This window comes from Meles meles, chromosome 3 (genome assembly GCF_922984935.1).
Source record: "Meles meles chromosome 3, mMelMel3.1 paternal haplotype, whole genome shotgun sequence".
Taxonomy (NCBI): Eukaryota; Metazoa; Chordata; class Mammalia; order Carnivora; family Mustelidae; genus Meles; species Meles meles.
The window spans coordinates 84,610,184-84,635,068 of record NC_060068.1 but is presented as its reverse complement, the minus strand read 5'-3'; the positions used below and the strand labels follow the sequence as shown (position 1 = coordinate 84,635,068).

At 40.5% G+C, this 24,885-nt stretch overlaps 1 protein-coding gene across 2 annotated transcripts in view; it reads left to right on the top strand.

Annotated features, from left to right (window-relative positions):
* PTCD2 (pentatricopeptide repeat domain 2) overlaps positions 1–21,638 on the top strand; it is a 36,011-nt gene extending 14,373 nt beyond the window's left edge. The window contains exons 6-9 of one of the 2 annotated variants that reach the window (XM_045998889.1): positions 464–577; positions 4,898–4,972; positions 16,106–16,219; positions 20,708–21,638. In XM_045998889.1, coding sequence (XP_045854845.1) covers positions 464–577; positions 4,898–4,972; positions 16,106–16,219; positions 20,708–20,932 — 528 coding nt within the window. In that variant the 3' untranslated portion in view covers positions 20,933–21,638. Of the gene's footprint in view, positions 1–422; positions 578–4,897; positions 4,973–16,105; positions 16,220–20,707 lie in introns of those variants that run through there. The other variant, XM_045998890.1, reaches the window with a different exon arrangement.
* Positions 21,639–24,885: the final 3,247 nt, after the last annotated feature.

Here is a 24,885-nt window from a genome sequence, read left to right as displayed (position 1 = left end):
TTACATTCACGTAAGTGGTCGCGTTTTCAACTACTTGGCTTACGTGGGTATTTTCAGACTGGAAATCCCCTCAGAAAAACTTTTTAGTGTTGCTGAGCTTTATACCATTACTTAATATAGTAACAAACTGAGATTTTTACACTTTTATGTTATGGTACTTATGTCTAGAAACCAGTCTACCCAGATACAAAGAGACCTACACACTTGGTGGTAAAAGGCCCTAGTTCTGAAAATTGACAAAGAGCTTTACAAATGAAGTTAATGTAGGTTTGAAGTGCTAATGTGTAGATAATTAGATCTGTCTGCAAGTAGTCTCTATGTGGGGCTTCATCTGTTAAGTGGCTTGAGATAGGCGCTGGGAAATTCTTACAAAAGGAAATCCAAAATGCTGAGCACTATTCATCATTTTATTAAATTTAAAGGTACATGACATTATTTACTGAGCAATCCTGTCTCCTGCCAGAATAGCCCTGAATCTTTAAAAATCTGTACTACATTAAGAGAAGAAGCCCTGATCAAAGGAGAAGTCCTCTCCAGGAGAGCATCCTGTTTTGCTGTGGCATTAGCTCTGAATCAGGTAAGACTTTGGGGAGCACATTAGTGAATCGAGAGTGGAGAGACTTGACTGCTTTCATTTGTTCTTGTTTTTATTTATTTATTTTTTCCTTCTGACTGTATCCTAAAGAAAAAGTTTCTGTAAAAAGACAACTGCCTTTGTTGCCATGGCTACCTGCATGCGTACCTGTGCCTCCAAAGGATGTTTTTGTTTGCAGTTGAGAACCTACCATGCATTGCTACTTAGAAGGGACTGGCCAGGATTCTGTGGAGACTCAGTGAAGGAAGCCCTACTCTGAGAGAAATTTCTCAGATAATGCACATGAAAATTTCAAATGATTGGTTTACTTATGTAATGTTTTCAGAACAGTTTAATTTCATGCTCTTCACAGTGAAATTTACCTCACATGAATGAGGAATCCTGCCTGAGTCAGCTCATTGTTTAAGTGGGGTCATCTTAACATTTCTTAATTCAACCCAAATACTCTCATTTGGAAGAGGTTCCAGTGATCTTTTACCTCACCCGTCTCTGGACAAATAAATGGAGGCAGCAGGGATCAGAGAGAAGAGAGGATCTGCCTGCTGTCACAAGCAGTAAAGGACAGTTCGAGCTGGAACTCTGGAATACTCCACCACTCCTTGAAGTGCCCTTCCCAAGAGGTCTTATTCCAAGGCTTAAAAAATGTGAAATTAAACGTCTCTTATGTGGTAAAAGGAGATTTTAGGACAGCAAAAATAAACAAGACAGTTTATTTATCCAGCTGGTAAAGTATGGCTGGAGAACACTTGTTTATCATTAATTAGAAATAAAATATCAGGGCAATCTATTTGCATCTAGTGCTGGGGAAGTCATTGAAGGACAAAGACTGAAGAGGATGCACAGTTGCTAGTTTCTGCTGCTTCAACTTTCTAAGCTTCCCTGTCTGGTCGGGGCATTGCTTTGTCTGAATTTGTCATGAGCTGAAGCAGATGAATTAAAGTCCCTTTTTAAGAATGTGTGTTTCTTTTGTAGCTCCTTTAGTTTTTTCCTTTACGTGTGTTTAAGTTATGCCATTTGGTGCGTTGATATGTACAGTTATGATATAACACTAATGCATTTATCCTTGTGAATCTGTCACTGTAGCATTATAAAGTGACTCTCATGGTCTTGTTTCAGGCTTCAACTCTGAATTTCCCTTGCCTAATGTTAATATCTCCCCCCGCTCCCAGTTTTTGTTTGCCTCTTTGGTTTATTTAGGTTTGTATTTACCTCCTATACACATTTTCCTATCCTTTAATTTGCAGTCTTTCTGAATTGGTTTGTTTTTGTATATCTCTGGTACACTGACTGCATAGATTTGAACTTTGTTTCATGATACACTGCTAATCTTTCTTTTAACTTAACCCATCTAGGTGGACACAGCGTATTTCATCTTAGGTTTCAGTTATGCTTTGTTTTTATAACATTTAAAATTACTTACAGCATGTAGTGGTTTTCTTTGTTTTGGTTTGTATTTTTGCTTTAGTGGTTACTTTAAAACCATAACTTAATTTAATATACTTAGTCCTCCGATTACCTTCACTTCACCTGTTAATTCCCTACTGTAAGTGATGCTGAATCTAGTATATTTCCTTTTTTCTCTAATTTTCCTTCTTCTCCACTATCCAATTCTGGTTGATACATTACCTTTCATGGTACTCATTTTTCTTTTAAATGTGCTTGATTTGGGGCCCCTGGGTGGCTCAGTGGGTTAAGCCTCTGCCTTTCGCTCAGGTCATGATCCCAGGATCCTGGGATCGAGCCCCGCATCGGGCTCTCTGCTTGGCAGGGGGCCTGCTTCCTCCTCCTCTCTCTCTCTCTCTCTCTACGCCTGCCTCTCTCCCTACTTGTGATCTCTATCTGTCAAATAAATAAATAAAAAAATTAAAAAAAAAAAAAAAAAATAAATGTGCTTGATTTGTCAGCTTTAAATGCTATTTTTCTGACCCCATGTAATAAAGACAAGGCAGTAGGCGTACTTTCTCTTATATTCTTTCTCCCTTTGTCTTCATTATCCAAGACTATAACACTTGTGCTCCATTCTGTAACCATATTCCCCACATTTGTTTTAGTCTTATATATATTTAAACATACATTCTTACATATATTTAAATATATTCATATATTGAAAAATATTCATTTACTATTGGTTTTCCAGTCATCCCTTTGTTGATTGAAATGTGTCTTCTAGTAAAGTGTCTTCCTTCTTCAGAGGGAGAGTGCTCCCCAAGTTCTTGGTATTTAAAATTATTTGCCTAGTTTTTTGTTTTTGTTTTTGTCTTGAACTACATTTTGACCAGATATAAAATTTTGAGGTGACACTTGGTTTTCTTGAGGTTCTTGTGTGCATTGCTCTTCTGTCTTCTAGTAGAGAATATTGCTGTGGAGAAATCTGAGGCATGCCTGATTTTGTTTCCCTGCTTCTGAGTTACTTGATCTTGTTTGTTTTTCTAATTACTGTCCTCTGTATCCATGGAAACATTTCTTCATCTGCCAGTTATTTTCTGATTTTGTTTTTCTTTCTCATTTTTATATCCCTTTTCTCACTCTTTTGTTCCTCCTAGTGTCTATATAGATCATGTGCTCGTGCATTTTCGAGTACTCGTCATTGGAAACAAGTTTCTTGGACCAACCGCTTACAGAAGATTCATGTCAGAAAGAGAACAGAGCCATGTTGCCATGCTCTAGACTAGTAGGAATTTTTATGTAATGTGTTTTGTCTACAGAATGCGTAGGCTTTATTTCTCCCTGGCTAATGGGAATAGGCACGGAGGCAGTTTTCAATGAAAAATCTAATTCTCTGACACTACCGTGGCAACAGATTGTTTCCTGCAAATACAGCTCATTTGTTTAAATTTTTGGTTAGCCTCACCTTTGCCACAAGAAGCGTCCAAAGGACTTCTCATTACTAGTCCTAAATCCCATTACCATCACTATAAATGGAATTCAGGTTTCATACTTCAGAGAATGCCCCTCGCCTTTGAGAACCACTCGGTGGGCTCTTGCTAAGACAGGCAGCAGTGGTCTCTGTGCACGACTTTGTCCAGACCTTACCCCTGTGCTCTGTCTCCTGTGTTGTTGGCAGTGCGTCCATTTCTTCTGTGGTTTGAACTTTCTGCTCTCTTCTAGTGATGTCATAGTTGGAGTTTGCATTACTGCTTCTCCATCTTGTTTTCTTTCTCTCTCTTTTTTTAAATCTTCCATTGGGATATGGAGAAATGCCAACTTTATGACTCCATCTTAAAAACTGGAATGCAGGCAGATTATTAAAACATTCAGTAATCTTCAGCTTTGGAATGCATAGGTCATGGGATGAAAGGCAGAGCCTTGGGAATAGAGTTGATGGCATTGTGCTAGCGCTGTATGGTGACAGGTGGCAGCTACCCTTATGGTGAACATAGCATAATGTATAGAGTTGTTGAATCACTATTTGTACACTTGAAACTATTACAACATTGTGTGTTAACTCTACTTCAATAAAAATTATGTTTTGGAGGCATTTTTAAAGTTCAGCAGGGGTCCTGGGTGACTCAGTAGGTTAGGCCTTTGCCTTCGGCCATGGTCGCAGAGTCCTGGGATCAAGCCCCACATCGGGCTCTCTGCTCAGCAGGGAAGCCTGCTTCCTCCCTCTCTCTCTGCCTGCCTCTGCCTACTTGTGATCTCTCTCTCTGTGTCAAATACATAAATAAAATCTTTTAAAAAAAATTCAGTAAGATGCAACTGGGAGAAACATTTGATATAAGAAAGTTCATTTTCGATTACGAGAAAAACTTTTTCTTTGTGGACTTGAAAACCCCTGGGACACCATAAACAGGAATATCCTACTAGCATTTTTTTTTTTAATTTTTAAAGATTTTATTTATTTGATAGAGACCACATGCACAAGCAGGAGAGAGGCAGAGGGAAAGGGAAAAGCAGACTCCCTGCTAAGCAGGGAGCCCAATTTGGGGCTCGATCCAAGGACATTGGAATCATGACTTGAACCGAAGGCAGACGCTTAATAGACTGAGCCACCCAGGCGCCCTGCGGAATATCCTGCTATCTTTAAACAATCTTTATGTGGGACACCTGGGTGGCTCAGTCGGTTAAACGTCTGCCTTTAGCTCAGGTCATGATCCTGGGATCCTAGGATCAAGTCCTGCATTGGGCTCCCTGCTCAAGTAGGGGGGGTCTACTTCTCCCTCTGCCTGCCGCTCCCGCACTTGTGCATGCTCTTTCTCTTTGTCAAATAAATAAGTAAAGTCTTAAAAAAATAAACAATCTTTATGATTGCAGTGGAATGTTCATATGACTTGGAGTATAACTTGTTTTTCTTTCTTCTAGAACCAGGTGGCGAAAGCGATATCCATTTTTTCCCAAATCATGAAGCAAGAAAACATACTGTGCACTAATTTAAATGTAAGTGACTTCTTTATTGTTTAAAGTAAAACTTGGAAGGTAGTAAAATGATATCTAGATTTTTTTATATATGTATGTTGAATTTTGATCTCCTAAGATTTTGATTGAGTTCACTGATTTATTGAGTTCTGTGTCACAGTATAGGCCCCGTAATAGGAGTTAATACAGGTATTTATGAGTCAGTGGAAAATGTAGATATGCTCAGATATAAGATGTAGCTAAATGCTGCAAGTATAACACATGGATACAGAGAGGAAGGACTCTATTTTCTCTTGACTAAGACTTGAGAAGAATCTTTGTGCTAATTGCATCCGATTCATTTTACCAAACATAGGGATTTAGTATACCTATGGTGCATAAAATAGTGCTTGGCATGGTAAGCACTCTGTATATGGTAGCTATTTTCATTCAGTGTTGCCAGCCTGCCATGGCCCATCTGCCCCAGTAAGCAGTGAGTCATCCACACCTTCCTGGAGCAATGAAAAAGACTGGGAGCCTCTTTGGTCATTAGAGACATCAATGACCACTGGCCTCACTTAGCCACCCCCTACTGAGGCCCTGCTTATGCTGAGTATACTTGTGTTATGGGGCATTGAAAAAAAGCCCCAACTTTCAAGAACTTGGTCTCGAAATGTTAAGGGGTCAAGGTGAGGAAAACAGTGTCAGAATGTTTTCTAGAAGAACAGAAATGTGTTCTAGTATAAACTGTCCTAGTATAAACTAGGATAAGGTCTCACAGCCAGTGCAGTGTTGCGGCATGGGGAGTGAAGGGCTGACCAGTGGGAACAGATTGAGCATATTTCAGGGAGGAATTGCTGAGCAGTCTGAGGGAGGACAGGGCCATGGGATTGGAGGGATGAGGGTGGAAGGGCATTCTGTGTTGGGAGATGAGTTTTGCTGAGGGTTCCATTTAAAAGATTGTGAACTTTTAATCATAACCACTTCTTACTAGCCTTGAGCTCATCCTTCAGCAACTTACTTAAACTCTATGATCCCCATTTTCCTTTTATCTGAGATAACAGTAGTAATGAATACATTACTGTCTTTTCCTTGGGAAAATTGAAAGAATAATGCATTTTTTTTTCTAAAGATTTTATTTATTTATTTGACAGACAGAGATCTCAAGTAGGCAGAGAGGCAGGCAGAGAGAGAGGAGGAAGCAGGCTCCCTGCTGAGCAGAGAGCCCGATGCGGGACTTGATCCCAGGACCCTGGGATCATGACCTGAGCCGAGGGCAGAGGCTTTAACCCACTGAGCCACCCAGGTGCCCCGAAAGAATAATGCATTTAAAGTAGTTAACATAGTACCTGGCATATGATCAGTGTTCAGTGAATGTTTGGCAATACCAGTTTTATTTGTTTGAAATGAAGTGTGTTACATAAAGAAGAATATTTATATGTAACAAATCCTATAACCTAGTGAATAGGAATTCAGCATAACTCCAAGGTTCCATGGTTTTCATTTCTTCCACAGTGATTATCCTCAGATATCACCCCCAGAACAGTGCCCAGATGACTTTCAAGAGAAAGACTAGTTGAGCCTTTATAGTAAACTTTGGACAATAAGGTTGCTAAGATGTCTGAGATAAGACTACCTTATATTTGATCTCACGTTGACTTTTCAAACTTCTTTCATGGGTGGGAAGGATGAGCCTAGGCAACCAGAAAGATGGACACAGTGATAGTGGAGACCCTGAAAAAAGGATGATTTTGAAAGGGAAGAGACTAAATACTAGAAAAGTATCCAAAAAGAGATCTTGAAGTTTTTAAAGTACATGAGCCTCAAGGGGGGGATGAATGTCAGAGCTGTCAGTTAAGAGCTCATCTATATAAAACTAGCAGTGGGTCTGATAGGAACGGACAAGTGCCACAAAAAAAAGTAAGAGGCCCCCGAAGTGAGTTAGTAAGACATCAGTGGTGAGGCAGAGGAATCATCAGAAAAAGACAGGGAAGAAATAGCACCATTGTGTAGGAATCTAAGAGAGCTCACAGCCCTCCCTGTCAGAGCCTGCTGCAGACAGCCCCTATCCCAAGACTGCATGCCTCTGCAGAAACTGCAGGTCAGAACAGATGGGTCAGCCTGAAAAGCTCACAGGCATGAGCAGATTTGGGAAGTCAAAGTGGTAAAGGTCCAAAGTCCAGAAGTTCATGTCATTTGAGCCAACAATATCAGTAAGCCAAACACGTTAGAAAGCCTGGCCTCCCAGCAGGTGCCATATGTGTTATACCTTCTTCTCTACTGGATTTGGACAGTTCTGGGTATCCAAGTGTATCACTGCTTCTGAGAGAGAGAGAGAGAGGCCTGCAAATGAACTCATTTCATGATTGGGACAGAAGTAGAATTGTTAGCATTTCAGGTGGTTCATAGCATCCTGCGGAAAAGATGTACACGGGAGTATGGTGAGAGGAGTGTTGTATGGATCACTGGTAGCTTTTCTTAGAGTTGAAGTGAGCTTGGAGGGATCAATAAGGGTTGGTGGTAAGAAATTGAAGAGCTACAGATCAGCAGAGTTTTAATTTAATTTAGCTACTTAATATTCATTGGTTCATTTTATATGATACTATAAAAACAATATTTGGCCATATCATACATGTGGAAAATGGAGATTCAAAGAGTAATTAATCACCTTAGTTCTTGAAGCTAATTATGTAGCAGAGTAAGAGTTTTAACACAAAAATGTTTGACTACAAAGTCAAGGGTTTCCCTACCACTCGAGACCTACAGAGACAAGGGTATGCCTTTTTCTAATCCAGGACTGGGATTAGCTGTACCTCCTGAATGATGAAAAGGACATAGGAGTGGATGTCAAAATGCCAGCTTGCCAGTACTAAATGCTCTCCTTGTCCCTGAGTTTAGATGCTTCAACTCTTGCAGTCTTGGCTATCTGTCATAGGGTTATGAGAATCTAGTAATAATTGTTTTTCATATGAGAGAGTGCTTTGTTGGAAATAAAACATAGGCTGCTGAGAGTGAAGCTATCTGTTTGTATAGGAGGAGAAATCCAGAGCACGGTGGGAATATGCTAATGAGCACAAGCAGCAGGAGTAGCTCCTGTTCTCTGAGAGCTAGAAAGGAAAGGTAACCAGTTAAACTTGGTAGAATGAGCATGTTTTGGGCAAGCACTATGTAAGGAACCTTGAACTGATCTTGAATATGAATCATCCCCTCCATGAATTGGGTCACAGAAGTATATGTTGTGCAGAAACTTAAAGACCATCTTATTGTTTAAAAATGCTCACTCAGGAACTTTTTCCAAATGTCCAGTCTAAGTTGGTCATATTTCAGTGTAAATCTATTTTGGCTTCCTTAGGGATATTGAAAAAGAGGTGGCTGCCATTCTAAGGCTTAATAATCTTTCAGATTCAGATCTCTGTTATTAGAGTAGGTTTTAAAAAACTGATTTAATGGGCCCTCGCTTCTCTAAGGCTGAGTCATCTACTTGGAATCCTTAAGGGCACTTTGTTAATTATTAAGAAACAGAAACCTGACAAATAGGCTGAGTAGAAAGTCTGTCAGTAGTAGCAGAAATAAATGAAGTTTTTTTTTCTGATCTACTTTAAAAATTAATGTCTTATACTAAAATTTTTTCCTGCTGCCATTTGGAATTTGAACTCACCTCATTTTCCCCCCTCAACTTAATTTTCTTTTCATCAAAATTGCTTCTGCTGCCAATATGACCCAGAGGGCCTGATTTTCCATTTTCCCAGCTAATACTTGCTACACACTGAATTGATTTAGCAGATGATCTCATTGAGGCACATGCATTTTGGCTCTGCTGTCCCATCAATATCAAAAGAACTATAGTCCCCTCTTTAGCAGTGTTGATCAATATCAAAGGATTAATTTTCACTTCTAAATATGTTTGAAAGTAGCCAAGACCAACATGGGGTAGCTTTCCACTGGTGCTATTTGAATTTTAATCGTGTCTCTAGAAATAAGGCATGTCTCCAAATGGACACCCATTTTGGAATTGAATTGCCTTGCAGGGGAATTGGCAGTTGGTTAGTTTTGCTGCTTTTATCATTATTTGTCAACACAGATAAATGTTTTAATGCCCCTTTCTCTAGTCACTAAGGTCACCCTAAAGTGAGAGCCCATGCTAGGAAGTCTCCTAGGCTGCATGGGGTAGGCAAGGAGACAGAACTCATTTCTCATAAATTCCTTTGTGGCAGCATCTCACCTGGAAGTTAAGAATTGCATTTTAGTTGAGAACAGTGTAGACTTGAGAAGAATAAGCGTCTGTACAAATGAACAGCTTTGTTTTTCTTCGATGTAGAAAACCAGAGATGGTCAGTTTGGGTCTGTTGTGACAATTTAGGTAACATCAGGAACAATTTAGGTTGTGACAATTTAGGGTAACATCAGGAACCCAGCCTCTTTTTGTATTTTCACAGCATCGTCCTGAGCATATGATTTCCATCCATTACACCTATTCCAGCAAGAAGTAGGAAGAATGGATGTCTCCATGAATGGGTGGATGTCTCTATCCATTCATGTCTCCATGTCATCTATGGAGACAATTGATGTCTCACCCAACCACTTGTACTTACATGTAATTGGCAAGAATATAATCCTGTGACCATACCTAGTAGCAAAGAAACCTGAGTAATACAGTCTTTGAGTTTGGTACATGGCAGCATCAGCTGAAGTTAGGGAGTTCTGTTAATCAAAAAAAGGGGGGGGGGTGTTTGGATATTATTTAGAAAACTAGCAATCCCTACTCCACTATGGTATTCTATTTCAAATATAGCAAACTTGAAAAGGAAAAGATGAAATGCAAATTTGGTCAGGGCCTCTCTTCCTTTTCTTGGTCAAAGACATCCAATGATATGTGAACATTTCTTAGGGTTTCAGAAAATCAGAGGGGCAGGAAGTGTCCTTCCATAGTTGTTTGAATAGTTTTTCCTAACTAAATTCCCCCAATTCCTTGCTAATTTTCCCAGCCTTTTGTTTGGAATTTGTAAGATTAAAGTAGTGTTCTGTACCTTGATCTAGTTTACCTTAACCATAACCTAAGGTTTCAGTTGAGACACGCTCTCCTAGCTTTACATTTTTTTCTTAGCTTTTTATCAGTAACTGCCTCATCTCTACTGTCCTTCATCAGTATATTTTGAGGAATTGAACTTGACTCTTGAAATCCCTTCTGAGTCAGAGATAGTTGCTGGAGGCAGGGAGAGAAATTGGGAAAACTTAAGAAGAGATGTTGAAATCTTCCAGGAACACATCATTAATAGTTTCTAGCGTGGAGCTCCAGGAGGCTTGTCTGTGTAAATTGCTGGGGGACCTCAGCTCTTCTCATTCATTATTGTTGAGGGTCTACTAGGTGCCAGGCACTAGAGACATAACATGTAACAAGGTCGACTTCTCCTTGCCCTCAGTAGGATAGCTCCCAACCCAGTCAGCTGGTTTTTATTAACAAGACTTTGAAGTACTATTAGTAATAGATTTTACCCTACTTTTAAGCTAATGAGTTAATCTTCCATAGTTTGTGATACAGTAGAGTTCACAAGTCACGGAGAGGTAAAGTGCAGTTTATTAATTAGAGCAGTGGTAGTAGCTACAACATTTGCATTTTGCATTAGTTTCTTAAATCCACTTCCCATAGGGTGACATGAGGTCTGTATTCCTTTTATACGTACAGGAGGTTATAGTTTAAGAGAGGAGTCTTGAATTTGGAGAACTCAGATCTCTCAAAATGGGCAGTAAGCATGCCTGCCCTTTTGTCTGCATGTGGCACCGTGTATGTCTTTCCAAGGTGTTGGTTATATGCATATCCTTGAAAAAATAGCCTGGAACAAAGACAGTATTGTAAAAATAGTCTGGAACAAAAGCCTCTGCTTGAATGTGAGAAATCTGTGGAGTGTTGCCTCCTAATGAAAGGTGTGCTCATGATTTTGCCTTTGCTTTAGAACACTGGACTTACATTGGGTTCTTTGGATTTAGTCTACTTGGAATCTTTTCATTCTGTTCTTTGGGACCAAAGATAATCAAACTTAAATTGTTATAAAATGGACTATAGAAAGAACTTAGCTGGTTTGCTATAAAAAAAGGAATAGCTCTTCCAAAACACTACTTTTCCAAAGGATCAAGAACCTTTAAAATGGTTACATCCTGAAATCAATGAAATAGAAACCAAAAAGACAATAGAAAAAAATCAAACTAGGAGCTGGTTCTTTGAAAGAATCAATAAGATTGATAAAGCCCTGGCCAAACTTATCAAAAAGAAAAGAGAAAGGACCCAAATAAATAAAATCATGAATGAAAGAGGAGAGATCACAACTAACACCAAAGAAATACAGACAATTATAAGAACATACTATGAGCAACTCTACGTCAACAAATTGGACAATCTGGAAGAAATGGATGCATTCCTAGAGACATATAAACTACCACAACTGAACCAGGAAGAAATAGAAAACCTGAACAGGCCCATAACCAGTAAGGAGATTGAAACAGTCCTCAAAAATCTCCAAACAAACAAAAGCCCAGGGCCAGACAGCTTCCCAGGGGAATTCTACCAAACTTTTAAAGAAGAACTAATCCCTATTCTCCTGAAACTGTTCCAAAAAATAGAAATGGAAGGAAAACTTCCAAACTCATTTTATGAGGCCAGCATCACCTTGATCCCAAAACCAGACAAGAATCCCACCAAAAAAGAGAACTACAGACCAATATCCTTGATGAACACAGATGCAAAAATTCTCACCAAAATACTAGCCAATAGGATTCAACAGTACATTAAAAGGATTATTCACCACGACCAAGTGGGATTTATTCCAGGGCTGCAGGGTTGGTTCAACATCCACAAATCAATCAATGTGATAGAACACATTAATAAAAGAAAGAACAAGAACCATATGATACTCTCAATAGATGCTGAAAAAGCATTTGACAAAGTACAGCATCCCTTCCTGATCAAAACTCTTCAAAGTGTAGGGATAGAGGGCACATACCTCAATATTATCAAAGCCATCTATGAAAAACCCACCGCAAATATCATTCTCAATGGAGAAAAACTGAAAGCTTTTCCGTTAAGGTCAGGAACATGGCAGGGATGTCCATTATCACCACTGCTATTCAACATAGTACTAGAAGTCCTAGCCTCAGCAATCAGACAACAAAAGAAATTAAAGGCATCCAAATCAGCAAAGAAGAAGTCAAACTATCACTCTTCGCAGATGATATGATACTATATGTGGAAAACCCAAAAGACTCAACTCCAAAACTGCTAGAACTTGTACAGGAATTCAGTAAAGTGTCAGGATATAAAATCAATGCACAGAAATCAGTTGCATTTCTGTACACCAACAACAAGACAGAAGAAAGAGAAATTAAGGAGCCAATCCCATTTACAATTGTACCCAAAACTATAAGATACCTAGGAATAAACCTAACCAAAGAGGCTAAGAATCTATATGCAGAAAACTATAAAGTACTCATGAAAGAAATTGAGGAAGACACAAAGAAATGGAAAAAATGTTCCATGCTCCTGGATTGGAAGAATAAATATTGTGAAAATGTCTATGCTACCTAAAGCAATCTACACATTTAATGCAATCCCTATCAAAATACCATCCATTTTTTTTCAAAGAAATGGAACAAATAATCCTAAAATTTATATGGAACCAGAAAAGACCTCAAATAGCCAAAGGGATATTGAAAAAGAAAGCCAAAGTTGGTGGCATCACAATTCCAGACTTCAAGCTCTATTACAAAGCTGTCATCATCAAGACAGCATGGTACTGGCACAAAAACAGACACATAGATCAATGGAACAGAATAGAGAGCCCAGAAATCGACCCTCAACTCTATGGTCAACTAATCTTCGACAAAGCAGGAAAGAATGTCCAATGGAAAAAAGACAGCCTCTTCAATAAATGGTGCTGGGAAAATTGGACAGCCACATGCAGAAAAATGAAATTGGACCACTTCCTTACACTACACACGAAAATAGACTCAAAATGGATGAAGGACCTCAATGTGAGAAAGGAATCCATCAGAATCCTTGAGGAGAACAGAGGCAGCAACCTCTTCGACCTCAGCCGCAGCAACATCTTCCTAGGAACATCGGCAAAGGCAAGGGAAGCAAGGGCAAAAATGGAACTATTGGGATTTCATCAAGATCAAAAGCTTTTGCACAGCAAAGGAAACAGTTCACAAAACCAAAAGACAACTGACAGAATGGGAGAAGATATTTGCAAACGACATATCAGATAAAGGGCTAGTATCCACAATCTATAAGGAGCTTAGCAAACTCAACACCCAAAGAACAAACAATCCAATCAAGAAATGGGCAGAGGACATGAACAGACATTTCTGCAAAGAAGGCATCCAGATGGCCAACAGACACATGAAAAAGTGCTCCACATCCCTCCGCATCAGGGAAATACAAATCAAAACCGCAGTGAGATATCACCTCACACCAGTCAGAATGGATAAAATTAACAAGTCAGGAAATGACAGATGCTGGCGAGGATGCGGAGAAAGGGGAACTCTCCTACACTGTTGGTGGGAATGCAAGCTGGTGCAACCACTCTGGAAAACAGCATGGAGGTTCCTCAAAATGTTGAAAATAGGGGCACCTGGGTGGCTCAGTGGGTTAAAGCCTCTGCCTTCGGCTCAGGTCATGATCCCGGGGTCCTGGGATCGAGCCCCATATTGGGCTCTCTGCTCTGTGGGGAGCCTGCTTCCTCGTCTCTCTCTGCCTGCTTCTCTGCCTAGTTGTGATTTCTCTCTGTCAAATAAATATTTAAAAAAAAAAAAAATGTTGAAAATAGAACTACCCTATGACCCAGCAATTGCACTACTGGGTATTTACCCTAAAGATACAAACATAGTGATCAGAAGGGGCACGTGTACCCGAATGTTTATAGCAGCAATATCTACAATAGCCAAACTATGGAAAGAACCTAGATGTCCATCAACAGATGAGTGGATAAAGAAGAAGTGTTATATATACACAATGGAATACTATGCAGCCATTAAAAGAAATGAAATTTTGCCATTTGCGACGACGTGGATGGAACTAGAGGGTATCATGCTTAGTGAAATAAGTCAACCGGAGAAAGACAACTATCATATGATCTCCCTGATATGAGGACGTGGAGATGCATCATGGGGGGTTAGGAGGATAGGAGAAGAATAAATGAAACAAGATGGGATTGGGAGGGAGACAAACTATAAATGACTCTTAATCTCACAAAACAAACTGGGGGTTGCTGGGGGGAGATGGGGTTGGGAGAGGGGGAGGTGGTTATGGACATTGGGGAGGGTATGTGCTATCGTGAGTGCTGTGAAGTGTGTAAACCTGGTGATTCACAGACCTGTACCCCTGGGGATAAAAATACATTATATGTTTATTAAAAAAAAAAAGAAAGAAAGAAAGGATGAATACCCAACTTTTGTAGCAATATGGACTGGACTGGAAGTGATTATGCTGAGTGTAATAAGTCAAGCAGAGAGAGTCAAGTATCATATGGTTTCACTTATTTGTGGAGCATAACAAATGACATGGAGGACATTGGGAGATGGAGAGGAGAAGGAAGTTGAGGGAAATTGGAAGGGGAGGCGAACCATAAGAGACTATGGACTCTGAAAAACAACCAGGGTTTTGAAGGGGTGGGGCGTGGGAGGTTGGGGAACCAGGTGGTGGGTAATAGGGAGGGCACGTATTGCCTGGAGCACTGGGTGTTGTGCAAGAACAATGAATACTGTTACGCTGGGAAAAATTAATTAATTAATTTATTTATTTATTAATAATTAATTAATTAATTTAATTAATTAAACCTAAAAAATGGTTACATCCTTTGACTTTGTAATTTCACTTCTGGGAAAATCAAGTCTTAGAAATTAACAAGATTTTTTTAATATATGCACATTTATCAATATATTGAAGAGTGGTATTGCTTAATGAATCATTGAATGTATATGATGGATTGCTGTGCATTCATTATTAAAAATGAGGTATTCTATAATTTGTAAATGAGAAAATAATCATTGTATAACAATTGGCAGGAAGCAGCATCAGATCAGAGGAAAATTATAATTTCATGTATTACCTCCCAAATATATTAAACAGCAGATAACATTAGTTGGGGAATTCTGGCTTATTGTTTTCTTTAACCCTTTCTGTATTTTTCAAATTGTATTAGCGAATGTTGGTAAAGAAAAGGGGAAATGTGGGTGGTTTTTTTTTTTTAAAGATTTTATTCATTTATTTTAGAGAGAGAGAGAGAGAACATTAGAAAGAGAAAGCACGAGGAGGTGAGGGCCAGAGGGAGAAGCAGACCCCCCTCTTAAGCAGGGAGCCTGATGTGGGACTCTATCCTGGGACTCCAGGATCATGACCTGAGCCGAAGGCAGACACTTAACCATCTGGGCCACCCAGGCACCTGGGAAATTTTTTTTTTCTTGTGTTAATTGTTTCTATCTGATGGAAGGTAGTTAGTGGTACCATTTTAAAAGCCAAGTACAGTACCCAGTTTTGGAAGTTTCTTAATGGCTGCAGTGTAAATAGGAGTACCTCATTAAGCCTTGAACCAGCTTCCACTTTATGCCTCCAGCAACAGATTTGCCTACAATTTTCTAATGTAAATAAATAAACAAATGTAAAGGTTTCTTTTGCCCCAGAGTCAGTCTTACAAGATTGTGTGATTGTCCTCTCCTCTGAATCTAGAAGGACTGGAGGAGAAGAAACTGATAGTAATGTTTGAGTACCTCCTGTGTGCTGGCATTTTATTTGACGTTCACAGTAACTCAAATGTGAGATGAAAAAGTATTTTCCTCATTTTACAAATACAGAAGTTGTAAGAGTTTAAATATATGACCATTCATGTAGCTGGTAATGGCCCATGCCAGGATTCCAGCCCAAATGTGTCAGGCTCCACAATCCCTATTTTCTGCATTTCTACCTTTAAGCAAGTTTTAAAGTTGAGGTGTTTTGACTGGCTATTGGAAAATAAATTTTGGCTGGTAGACGTATATTCGAAGTATTTTTCAACTTGTGCAAAAGAATGAATTAGGAAATAGCATGAAAGCAGGTAGATGCCTATAAATTTAGGCTGGTGTAGCAGAGTACTTACATAATTGTTGAGGCCTGGCTCAGTCTTGGTTTTGTTTGTTTTTTGTATTCAGATTTTGATTCATATCCAAGCAAATATGTTGAAAACCCTCATAGAGATACTAAAGGATGCGGCAGAGGGAAGTTTATCAAAATTTGTGAGAAGACAGGAGTTCTCAGAAGAAGTGGTGAGTATGTGATTGCTGCAGAAATCATTTAAAGGTGAAAGGACGCTCATTAAAATGTGCACTTACTGTCTTCATTCTCCAGGCTGCCACCTTAAAGACTATCAAATGTGGCAACACCTCTCTTCTTCCTAGTATAAGACTTCTGAGTTTGGGTGCAACGATCTTTTTCTTGCAACAGAAAATACCCTCTGAAATTCTACGAAAACTTTGTCCTTTTACTTTTTTCTCACCATCCCCCACACACACTGTTTTCCTGGATCCTGCTCCCCTTTTCGCTTTCCTTTCTCCTCAAACCTCCAGTGCCTTCTCCCCACTTCCCTACCCCTGCTTCCTGTTTCATGGAGGAAATGGAAGCAATCCACAGAGAATGCTGCCACAGGGACAACCTCTTCCCGTCCTGCTGAGGCTGTGGTGACCATCCACACTTCTCTAGAGCAGGCTCCCTCATTGGCCCTGGAACCCATCTCTCTGACCCTCTGCAGGGCATCAGTTCAAATGATGTCTTACTCTCTTTCGAGCATCATTAATATCCCCTTCCCTGTGGATCTTTCTTATCAGCAAATAATCAGCTACAGTATTTCTCATCCTAAAAGAAAAGGTCTTGGCCTGGGCTGCTCGGTCGGTTAAATGTCTGCCTTTGGCTCAGATCATTGGGCTCCTCACTCCTCAGGGAGCCTGCTTCTCCCTTGGCCTCTGCCCCTCCCGCTGTTTGTGCTCTCTCACTCGCTCTCTCTCAAATAAAAAAGTCATTAACAAAAAAGTCTCCCCTATTTAAACAAATGACAAGACATGCTGTGTGGGGATAGGAAGACTCAACCCCATCAAATCAGTTCTTCCCAAGTGATTGTGATTATGTAACCTCCTAATAAAAGTGCCATTTGGTTTTTTTTCTCTAGTTAAGGTTTACTAGAAAGAACAAACTAGCAAGAATAACTGGGAAAACCCTGTGAAAGAAGAGCAGGAAGAGGTACTAGACCTGCCAGATATTAAACCATATTAAAGCTTCTATAATTAGACTGTGGTTTTAGGTACTAAATAGGCCACCTAATGGAACTGTATAAATGTTTCTGCAAAACTATAAAACAAAATTAAATAAAAATGATAAGCAATTTCCAAAAATTGAAAGCAAAGCGAAGTGAATGAACCCATGTCTCACACTGATGGCTTAAGCACACAAACAGGACAGGATGCCTGGGTGTCTTAGTTGGTTAAGCATCTGCCTTCGGCTCAGGTCATGATCCTAGGGTCCTGGGATCAAGCCCCACATTGGGGCTCCTGAGCAAGGAGCGCACTTCTCCCTCTTCCTCTGCCTGCTGCTCCCCCTGCTTGTGCATTCGTTCACTCTCCTCTCTGATAAATAAAATCTTTTAAAAAAAAAGGGGGGGGGACACAAAGAAGAGTTACTGTAAGTCATTTGAAATTTAGTAATTTGTACATCTATAGCTAAAGGGAAAAAACTGTAAAGAAATCATAAACTACTGGCAGTGATCAGTTTGTTAGTAATGATATCAGTGTTATCATTTTGACTTATGAAGGGGCCTTACATTTTGACTTATGAGGGAGCTTCTTCCTCCCTCCCTTAGCTTTTGATAGTAAGGTCCCTGCTCGAGTCTGAGATAGCATAGGGTTGGCAGTAGAGTGCAGCTGTCTCCTTTCTACCCCTCTGCCACACTGTTGCCCTCCCAACCCCTTTCTGTTTTCACACTTCCACCCAAATGCTTCTTCCTGCTGGCAAAGGGAGCTTGTCAGGAAACTGACAGGGCTCCGTTAATTTAAAGCTCCTTTCTATTATAATTCTTAGCTTTCTGTAGATGGTGGTCCACCCAAGCCCTTTTGGAGTATGTTTTAAAAAGGTAGGGGAACTGGAAATATAAACAGGTTTTAGGGGCACCTGGGTGGCTCAGTGGGTTAAAGCCTCTGCCTTCGGCTCAGGTCATGATCCCAGGGTCCTGGGATCAAGCCCCGCATCGGGCTCTCTGCTCGGCAGGGAGCCTGCTTCCCCCTCTCTCTCTCTGCCTGCCTCTCTGCCTGCCTCTCTGCCTACTTGTGATCTCTCTGTCAAATAAATAAATAAAATCTTTAAAAAAAAATAAACAGGTTTTAAAGTGCACAATTGTGTACATCCATTACTGACACAACTTCAGTTTTCTCAGTAGCACTGATGTGAGTCACTCTACTTAGACCTGGTCCATCCATATGTTTTCCCAGTTATATGACTTAAGCATCCAAAGTCCATATTGAAAAAATACGGGTTTTTATCTGGTATTTTTTCCCCCAAAGTCTGTAAGACTGATCTACTTCAAAAGCTCCGCCTGTCATTGTGTGTGTGTTCGCTGGTTCTTGTGGGGCCGTGCAGGGAACTGCTATCGAGAAATAAGGGACTGCTCTGACTCCAGCAGCCTTTGAGCCAGCTCACAGTATGCCTGCCAGACAGTAGGTGCGGAGGGTCCCCTGTAACACTTGTGTCATACAGATGCGCTGTGGGGAGTTGATACCAGCAGTTGTTAAATACGTCTTGTGTGTGGAGATCAGGTGCTGGTGTACCACCAGAGGAATTTGGAGAATTATTGGTATTCTTAATTACTATGACTAAAACCACTCCAAATATCAGCTGTTGCTTCATTGATTTCTTTTTTGAAACTAAACTAACAATGGAATACAAACTCTTCTGCTTAAACCATAGAATGGTTCTAATGACACCATTTGATATTTGTGTAGTGCTGGGAGAGAACTGATGTGGTCTATGCATTTAGAGCAAAGTTATCTCCAGCTTGGAATATTTGCTTGGCTGCTTTGGGAAACCATATGCTTCACCTCAAGTCATTTTACTTTCAACATGAGGTGGGGAATAAAGAAGCTATTCTTTTTAAGAACATAATAAAGTACTATAGAACTTCTTACCTAAAGGTTCAGTGGGGAGCCCTTGTTTGAAAGAAAGGTATGCCAGCAGCAAATAAGGTTATGATATATTTAGAAGATGACCGGAGGATTTCTTAGGGACCTGGAATACAAGTAAATTTCATCAGAAAATGTTTACTTGGGGGCACCTGGGTGACTCGCTCATTAAGCGTCTGCCTTCGGCTCAGGTCATGATCCCAGGGTCCTGAGATTGAGCCCCACATTGGGCTCTCTGCTCACTGGGAAGCCTGCTTCTCCCTCTCCCACTTCTCCTGCTTATGTGTCCCTTCTCGCTGTCTCACTCTCTCTGTCAAATAAATAAATCTTTAAAAAAAAAAAAAAGGAAGGAAAGATAGAAAGGAAGAAATGTTAGGTTTTATCATTTCTTTTTAAAGGGAAGTTTTTTGTTTTATTGTTTTTTAGATTTATTTATTTTTTAGAGAGTGTGTGTGTGCTTGTGCACAAGTTGGGGGAGGGACAAAAGGAGAGAGGGAGAAAGTGAGAGAGCTGACTCACCCTGAGTAGGGAGCCTGATGCAGGGCTCCATCTCACTTCCCAGAGATCATGACCTGAGCCAAAATCCAGAGTAGGATGCTTAACCAACTGAGCCACCCAGGTACCATGGGTTGTATCATTAATAAGGATTGAACTAAGTAAATGTTGATTTTGTTTACAAAGTAGCTCTGCGTTGTAATTTAGACCTCACCTATTTTTATAGAATTAAATAGCATTTATACACTTGTGACTCTGATATTTATACTTTTGGTCTAGATCTCTCCTCCTTGCATTATATTGGTATATATCTAACAGTCCCTCAACTTGCCTATTTAGACCTTTCACAGGCATCTCACCCATGTCCAAAACAGAACTCTTGATTTGTTCCCCCTCCAAATCTGGTCCTCCCATCTTCCCCATCTTCGTTAAAGACCTCACCCATCACCAAGTTGTTAAAGCCAAATTGGGAAGATATCTTTGATTCTTCCCTTTTCCTGACATCTTCAACAATAAATCCTTTCAGTTGAACCTCCCAAATATACTTGTTATACATCTATTTCTCCATCTTATGTATACATTTTCCAGTCTAGACTGTCATCCTCTCTCATCTGGACTATGATACTGGCCTCCCAATTAGCCTTCACCCTCCATGTCACTACACAGCCATTTAAACCTAAGTCAGATCATGTCCTAATTTGGACCTTCTGATGGCTTCTAGAATGAATTCCAGAAAAGTTATACCATGTGCTATAAACCTTTACATAATTTGGCCCCACCTCCCTCTCTGATTATTAAATTGGGCAAACTTTGTTTCCACTGCTATTTGACTCTTTATCCTGGTAGTTTCATTGTATATTATGTACCATTTGAACACCCTTTTATGAGATATTAGGAATGATTTTCAGGTACTAATTCTGAATTTTCTATATAGCTTGTGGAATCCGTTCATACATCTGTGTGCCCTGGTACCCTGGTTTTCATCATATAGGTATACACCGTACATTTTTATGCATTTGTATCTCTGCTTCTTGGAGGATAAGAAGAACAAAGAAGAAATCTTGCAGACAAATAATGATCTGCTTTTCTTTTTCCCAGCTGGCCAAAGCGAGGGAAAAAGTGAAGGATGTGCCTGCCCTTCTAGCCAGATTTGATGAGATCTATGGGAAACTGCACATAAATGGCCAGGTCACCACTTACACGTTGGATACTCTGCTCTGCCACACCCCTGGGGACAGGAAATCCCACATGATGCTGTTAAACAAGAGGACAGTCAGCCGTCGGACCTTCCAGCCACTCAATCAGTCCCTGTGGGCAGAGTAACCCTTGGTTCAAACCCCTCATGGGTCTGAGCTGGAAGGGGCCTGCTTTTAGTGAGTCAATGCTTCCTAAGAAGTCAGGCATTGTACTCCAGTGGATGGCATATTAACAAACACTTGGTCTTAAATTTCCGAGTGCATTAAGGACTGGCATGCTGACTAGAGAAGTTAATGTTGTGCTGCTGTGAAGATCTAAATACAATCAAGCAGAAAGCTGTGTTCCTTCAGGAAGGACACTTCCCCTGTGTAAACCTCCGAGGATCTGTGAAGGAGCATGGCTGTGGTCTGCAGTCCAGCTCTGGCACCAGAGTAGAACCCAGTAAGCCCCAGTGGGAAGGAATTCACCCTAGGTGGTCAGCTTCAGTAAATTTTCAGGGGAGTAATTACTTGCAGATTATACCCTTGATGAGTTCAGGAGGTCTAAAACCTATCGTGCCACGCTGGGCAATAACCCAGGATTTTCTCATGGTTTCTGTCATCCTTTATCTGTGACCTTAAATAAGATGCTTGTGAACCTGCATATGGACTTGAAATTTTCACTTAAGGTTCAGTAGTGTCAAATTTTCTCAAAAACGAGAGAAATAAAATGTTCTTGAGAAAACATCTTGAGGTTGTTTTGTTTTCTCTGCAGCACAAACTAACTGAGAACTGATAGGTAAACTAAACTTTAGATGGTTACCGTGGTGGTTATGGACAGGCCATGTGCTTTTCAAAATAAGTGCCAATAAAAACCCCATAATGCTATCTGTATTGGTTTTTTTTTTATGTGGATCATAAATGGTTCTACAATTGTCATGTTAATGATCTTCTCTTTTCTCTTGGGATACTTTATTTTGTTTGTAAAAAGAAACGTGCCGTGACAGCAGGTTAAAGCTTCCTCATCTTAGTCTGTCAGATGATCGTTTGAAACACAGCACTGGTGAGTTGTGCCTTTTGTTTCTAAAGGCCCACCTGATGTCCAACCCTCCCATCTGTCGTCCTAGTGTTCTGTACACTCTTTCTTCAGTGCTGTTTCAAAAACTAAGGTTTACTTTTAACTTGATTGTTTTTCGGAGTCAAGAATTGTTCACAGAATCAGCAATTTTAAAGTAGGAGGAATGGTCTGAATCTCCTCATTGAATTCCATCATCTTTCAGGTGAAGGAAATGACTGGTGCAAGTTGGTAGAACTAGTTAGAGGTGAAGCTGAGATGAAAATCCAGCTTCCTAGTCCAGTACCCTTCCCAAGAGAGCACGTTCTGTCTCTTCAGAGAGAATACTAGGAAAGGGCTCCCACTTATTGGGTGGCTTAGTGTGTGGCCACGGCCTCACTTCACTCTCCTCATTTGTTGAATGGGGTAATCAGACCCACCTCATAGGCCTGCTGGAGAAGGGAATGCGATAATAAATGTAAAGCAAGCAGAACTGTGGGTGGCACAGAGTAAGTGCTACTAAATGCTAACTATTGTTATTATTGTCCGTAGCATTCAGAATGTGAGTACCTAGTTGAAGAATCATATAACAAATGCGTTCTTCCTTCTGCTTAGGCTCTGTGAAGACTTAGCCCCTTCTAAGGAACATTCTGTGCCTTTAGAAAATCTTAATTGTATTTTTTTGTGTCCGGTGTTTGCAGAAAAAGGCATTTGAATTTCTCTACCTTCAAAGTCTTAGGGAATAATAGGGCGTGCTTCCTGTCCCCCAACTTATCTTTTATCTTCTCTGACGTTCGCAAAGAGCAGTCGAATGGCTATTATGCCCTGTATGACTGTGGCCCTGGTTGTTAGCTAACAGCCATTCATTAGTTTAAAAAAAAAAAAAAGGTGAGCAATAAATAGCAAGCCCTGCTGCTCTGAACAGCCAGCGACCATGGTGGCTCTGCTGCTGGTGAAAGCTGGGCTCTTCGACCTCTTCCCACAAGTTACACTGAAGGGCAAGAGTACAGACGGAGCTAATGAACCTCATGTTTACTCCAAAAATTAATAGATGATTCTAAAGGCTAAAGAACCATCAAAGAAAAAGTTTGCTTCATTCTTCAAAATTTCATAATTTCTTTGAAAAATGGTGTTTTTTTTCAATCGATAATTTGCCTAAAGCATGTACTTATTCTGTTAATGAGAATATTTGGACAGAACATCTTATTCCCCATCTCTATTACATGCCTTTGTAGATTTTTTCATTTATTATAAGAATGTCTGCTGCTTCAGAGTCCAAAAGTCACCCTGATTGAGTCCAGCACAGTATGAGAAGGAGACAAAAAGATACCTCCTTTGTTAGGTGTTACCAGGAGAGTGTTCTGGTTCTCTCTTGCTATGTCTGAAACATGCCAGAACTTAAAACAACACCAATCGTTTTTTCATTATGGTTAGAATTGACTGGCTTGGCCAGGCAGTGCTTACTCAGTGTCTCAGGTGGTTCTTAGTCACTTGAGGGCTGGGATTAGAGTCACCGCAGAGGCTTCCTCACTTAATATTTATGGCAACTGATGCTGGGCCCTCAGCTGAGACTGGGGCCAGAACATTCACGTGTCACTCCCTGACAGCACAGTGGCTCAGTACTAGGGAGTGTCTCAAGAGGACCAGACAGAAGCTGCTGGTTTCAGAGGTCCCATGGCAGCACTTCCACTCAAATCACAGGCCCGTCCAGATTCAAAGGGAGGGAGCATTCATTCCAGCTATCATTGGTAGAAATGTCAAGGAAATACTGACATGCTTTAAATTATCAGAGACTTTTTTCCAGCAAGCTCTCTAAACTTCTTTCCCATTGCTACTTCTCTAATTAAAGCCACCAGCCTCAGTCCTTTCAGCTGTCTTTACTACAACCGGTGAGATTTCCAAAACAAACTTGTCCTTTTCTGTTTAAAACCTCCTGAGGGCTCTTCACACCTCTCTGGATAAAGCAGTCTCTTTAACATAGTTTAGAAGGTTCTTCATAACCTGGCCCACGTTTGCCTAGCCCACCCCATCCCTTGCTACTCCACACTTCTTCCCTCCTCAGGCCATAACTGAGGCATCTTGTCATCTGAAAAGGCTTTCTTGAGCCACCTGCTTGCTTAACTTCAGTTAGGTGAGCTGCCTACATGCTCTTATACTTCACGCATCCACATACTGACCATCCTCCTACCACTCTCTGTTCTTCACTAGATTTAGGTGTCATGTCTGTCTTGTTCCCCACTGTCAGCCCCATACCTAGCCCAGTAGGGATCATAGGAGAGGATGAGTACTCATTTAACTAATTCATTTTGTTAGCTGTTGGTTGTCATCATAAGCCCCTGTGAAGAGTGTTTTCTCTCTGATGCCTTCCACTCAGTCCCAAACATTTAGACCTGACCCCAAGCTTTTGCTCAGCCTGTTATGTATCCTTGTCTCCTCCCACCTAAAATGCCCTCCCTTGGGGCACCTGGGTGGCTCAGTGGGTTAAAGCCTCTGCCTTCAGCTCAGGTCGTGGTCCCGAGGTCCTGGGATCGAGTCCAGCATTGGGTTCTGCTCGGCGAGGAGCCTGCTTCCCCCTCTCTCTCTGCCTGCCTCTCTGCCTACTTGTGATCTCTGTCTGTCAAACAAATAAATAAAATCTTTAAAAATAAAATAAAATGCCCTCCCTCTTTATCCATCCTTTTCTGACCATTTTTCAAGATCTAACTCATGTGTCACCTCTTCGAGCAGGCATTTCAAGCTGTAGAACTCTTATGGTTTCTCCACTCCTTCACCAAATCAATATTAAGCAGCTACAAAGGACAGGGCACTATGAAAGGCTCTTAAGATGCCACAGGGAGAAGACCTCCCTTTCCTAAAGCAGAACACTTTTAGCCTGCCGTATTGAACTTAAAGACTTTCGGCCTAGTCGTTTGCTCTTTGCTTCTATAGATAGCACTCCTTACAGAGTGATCAAAATCCTCCTGAAGAATAGACTCAGTGGTGAAATAGACAAATCCTGGGCAATTTGGGCGGACATTTTTGTTGACAGTGATCCAAGGAATTAATAC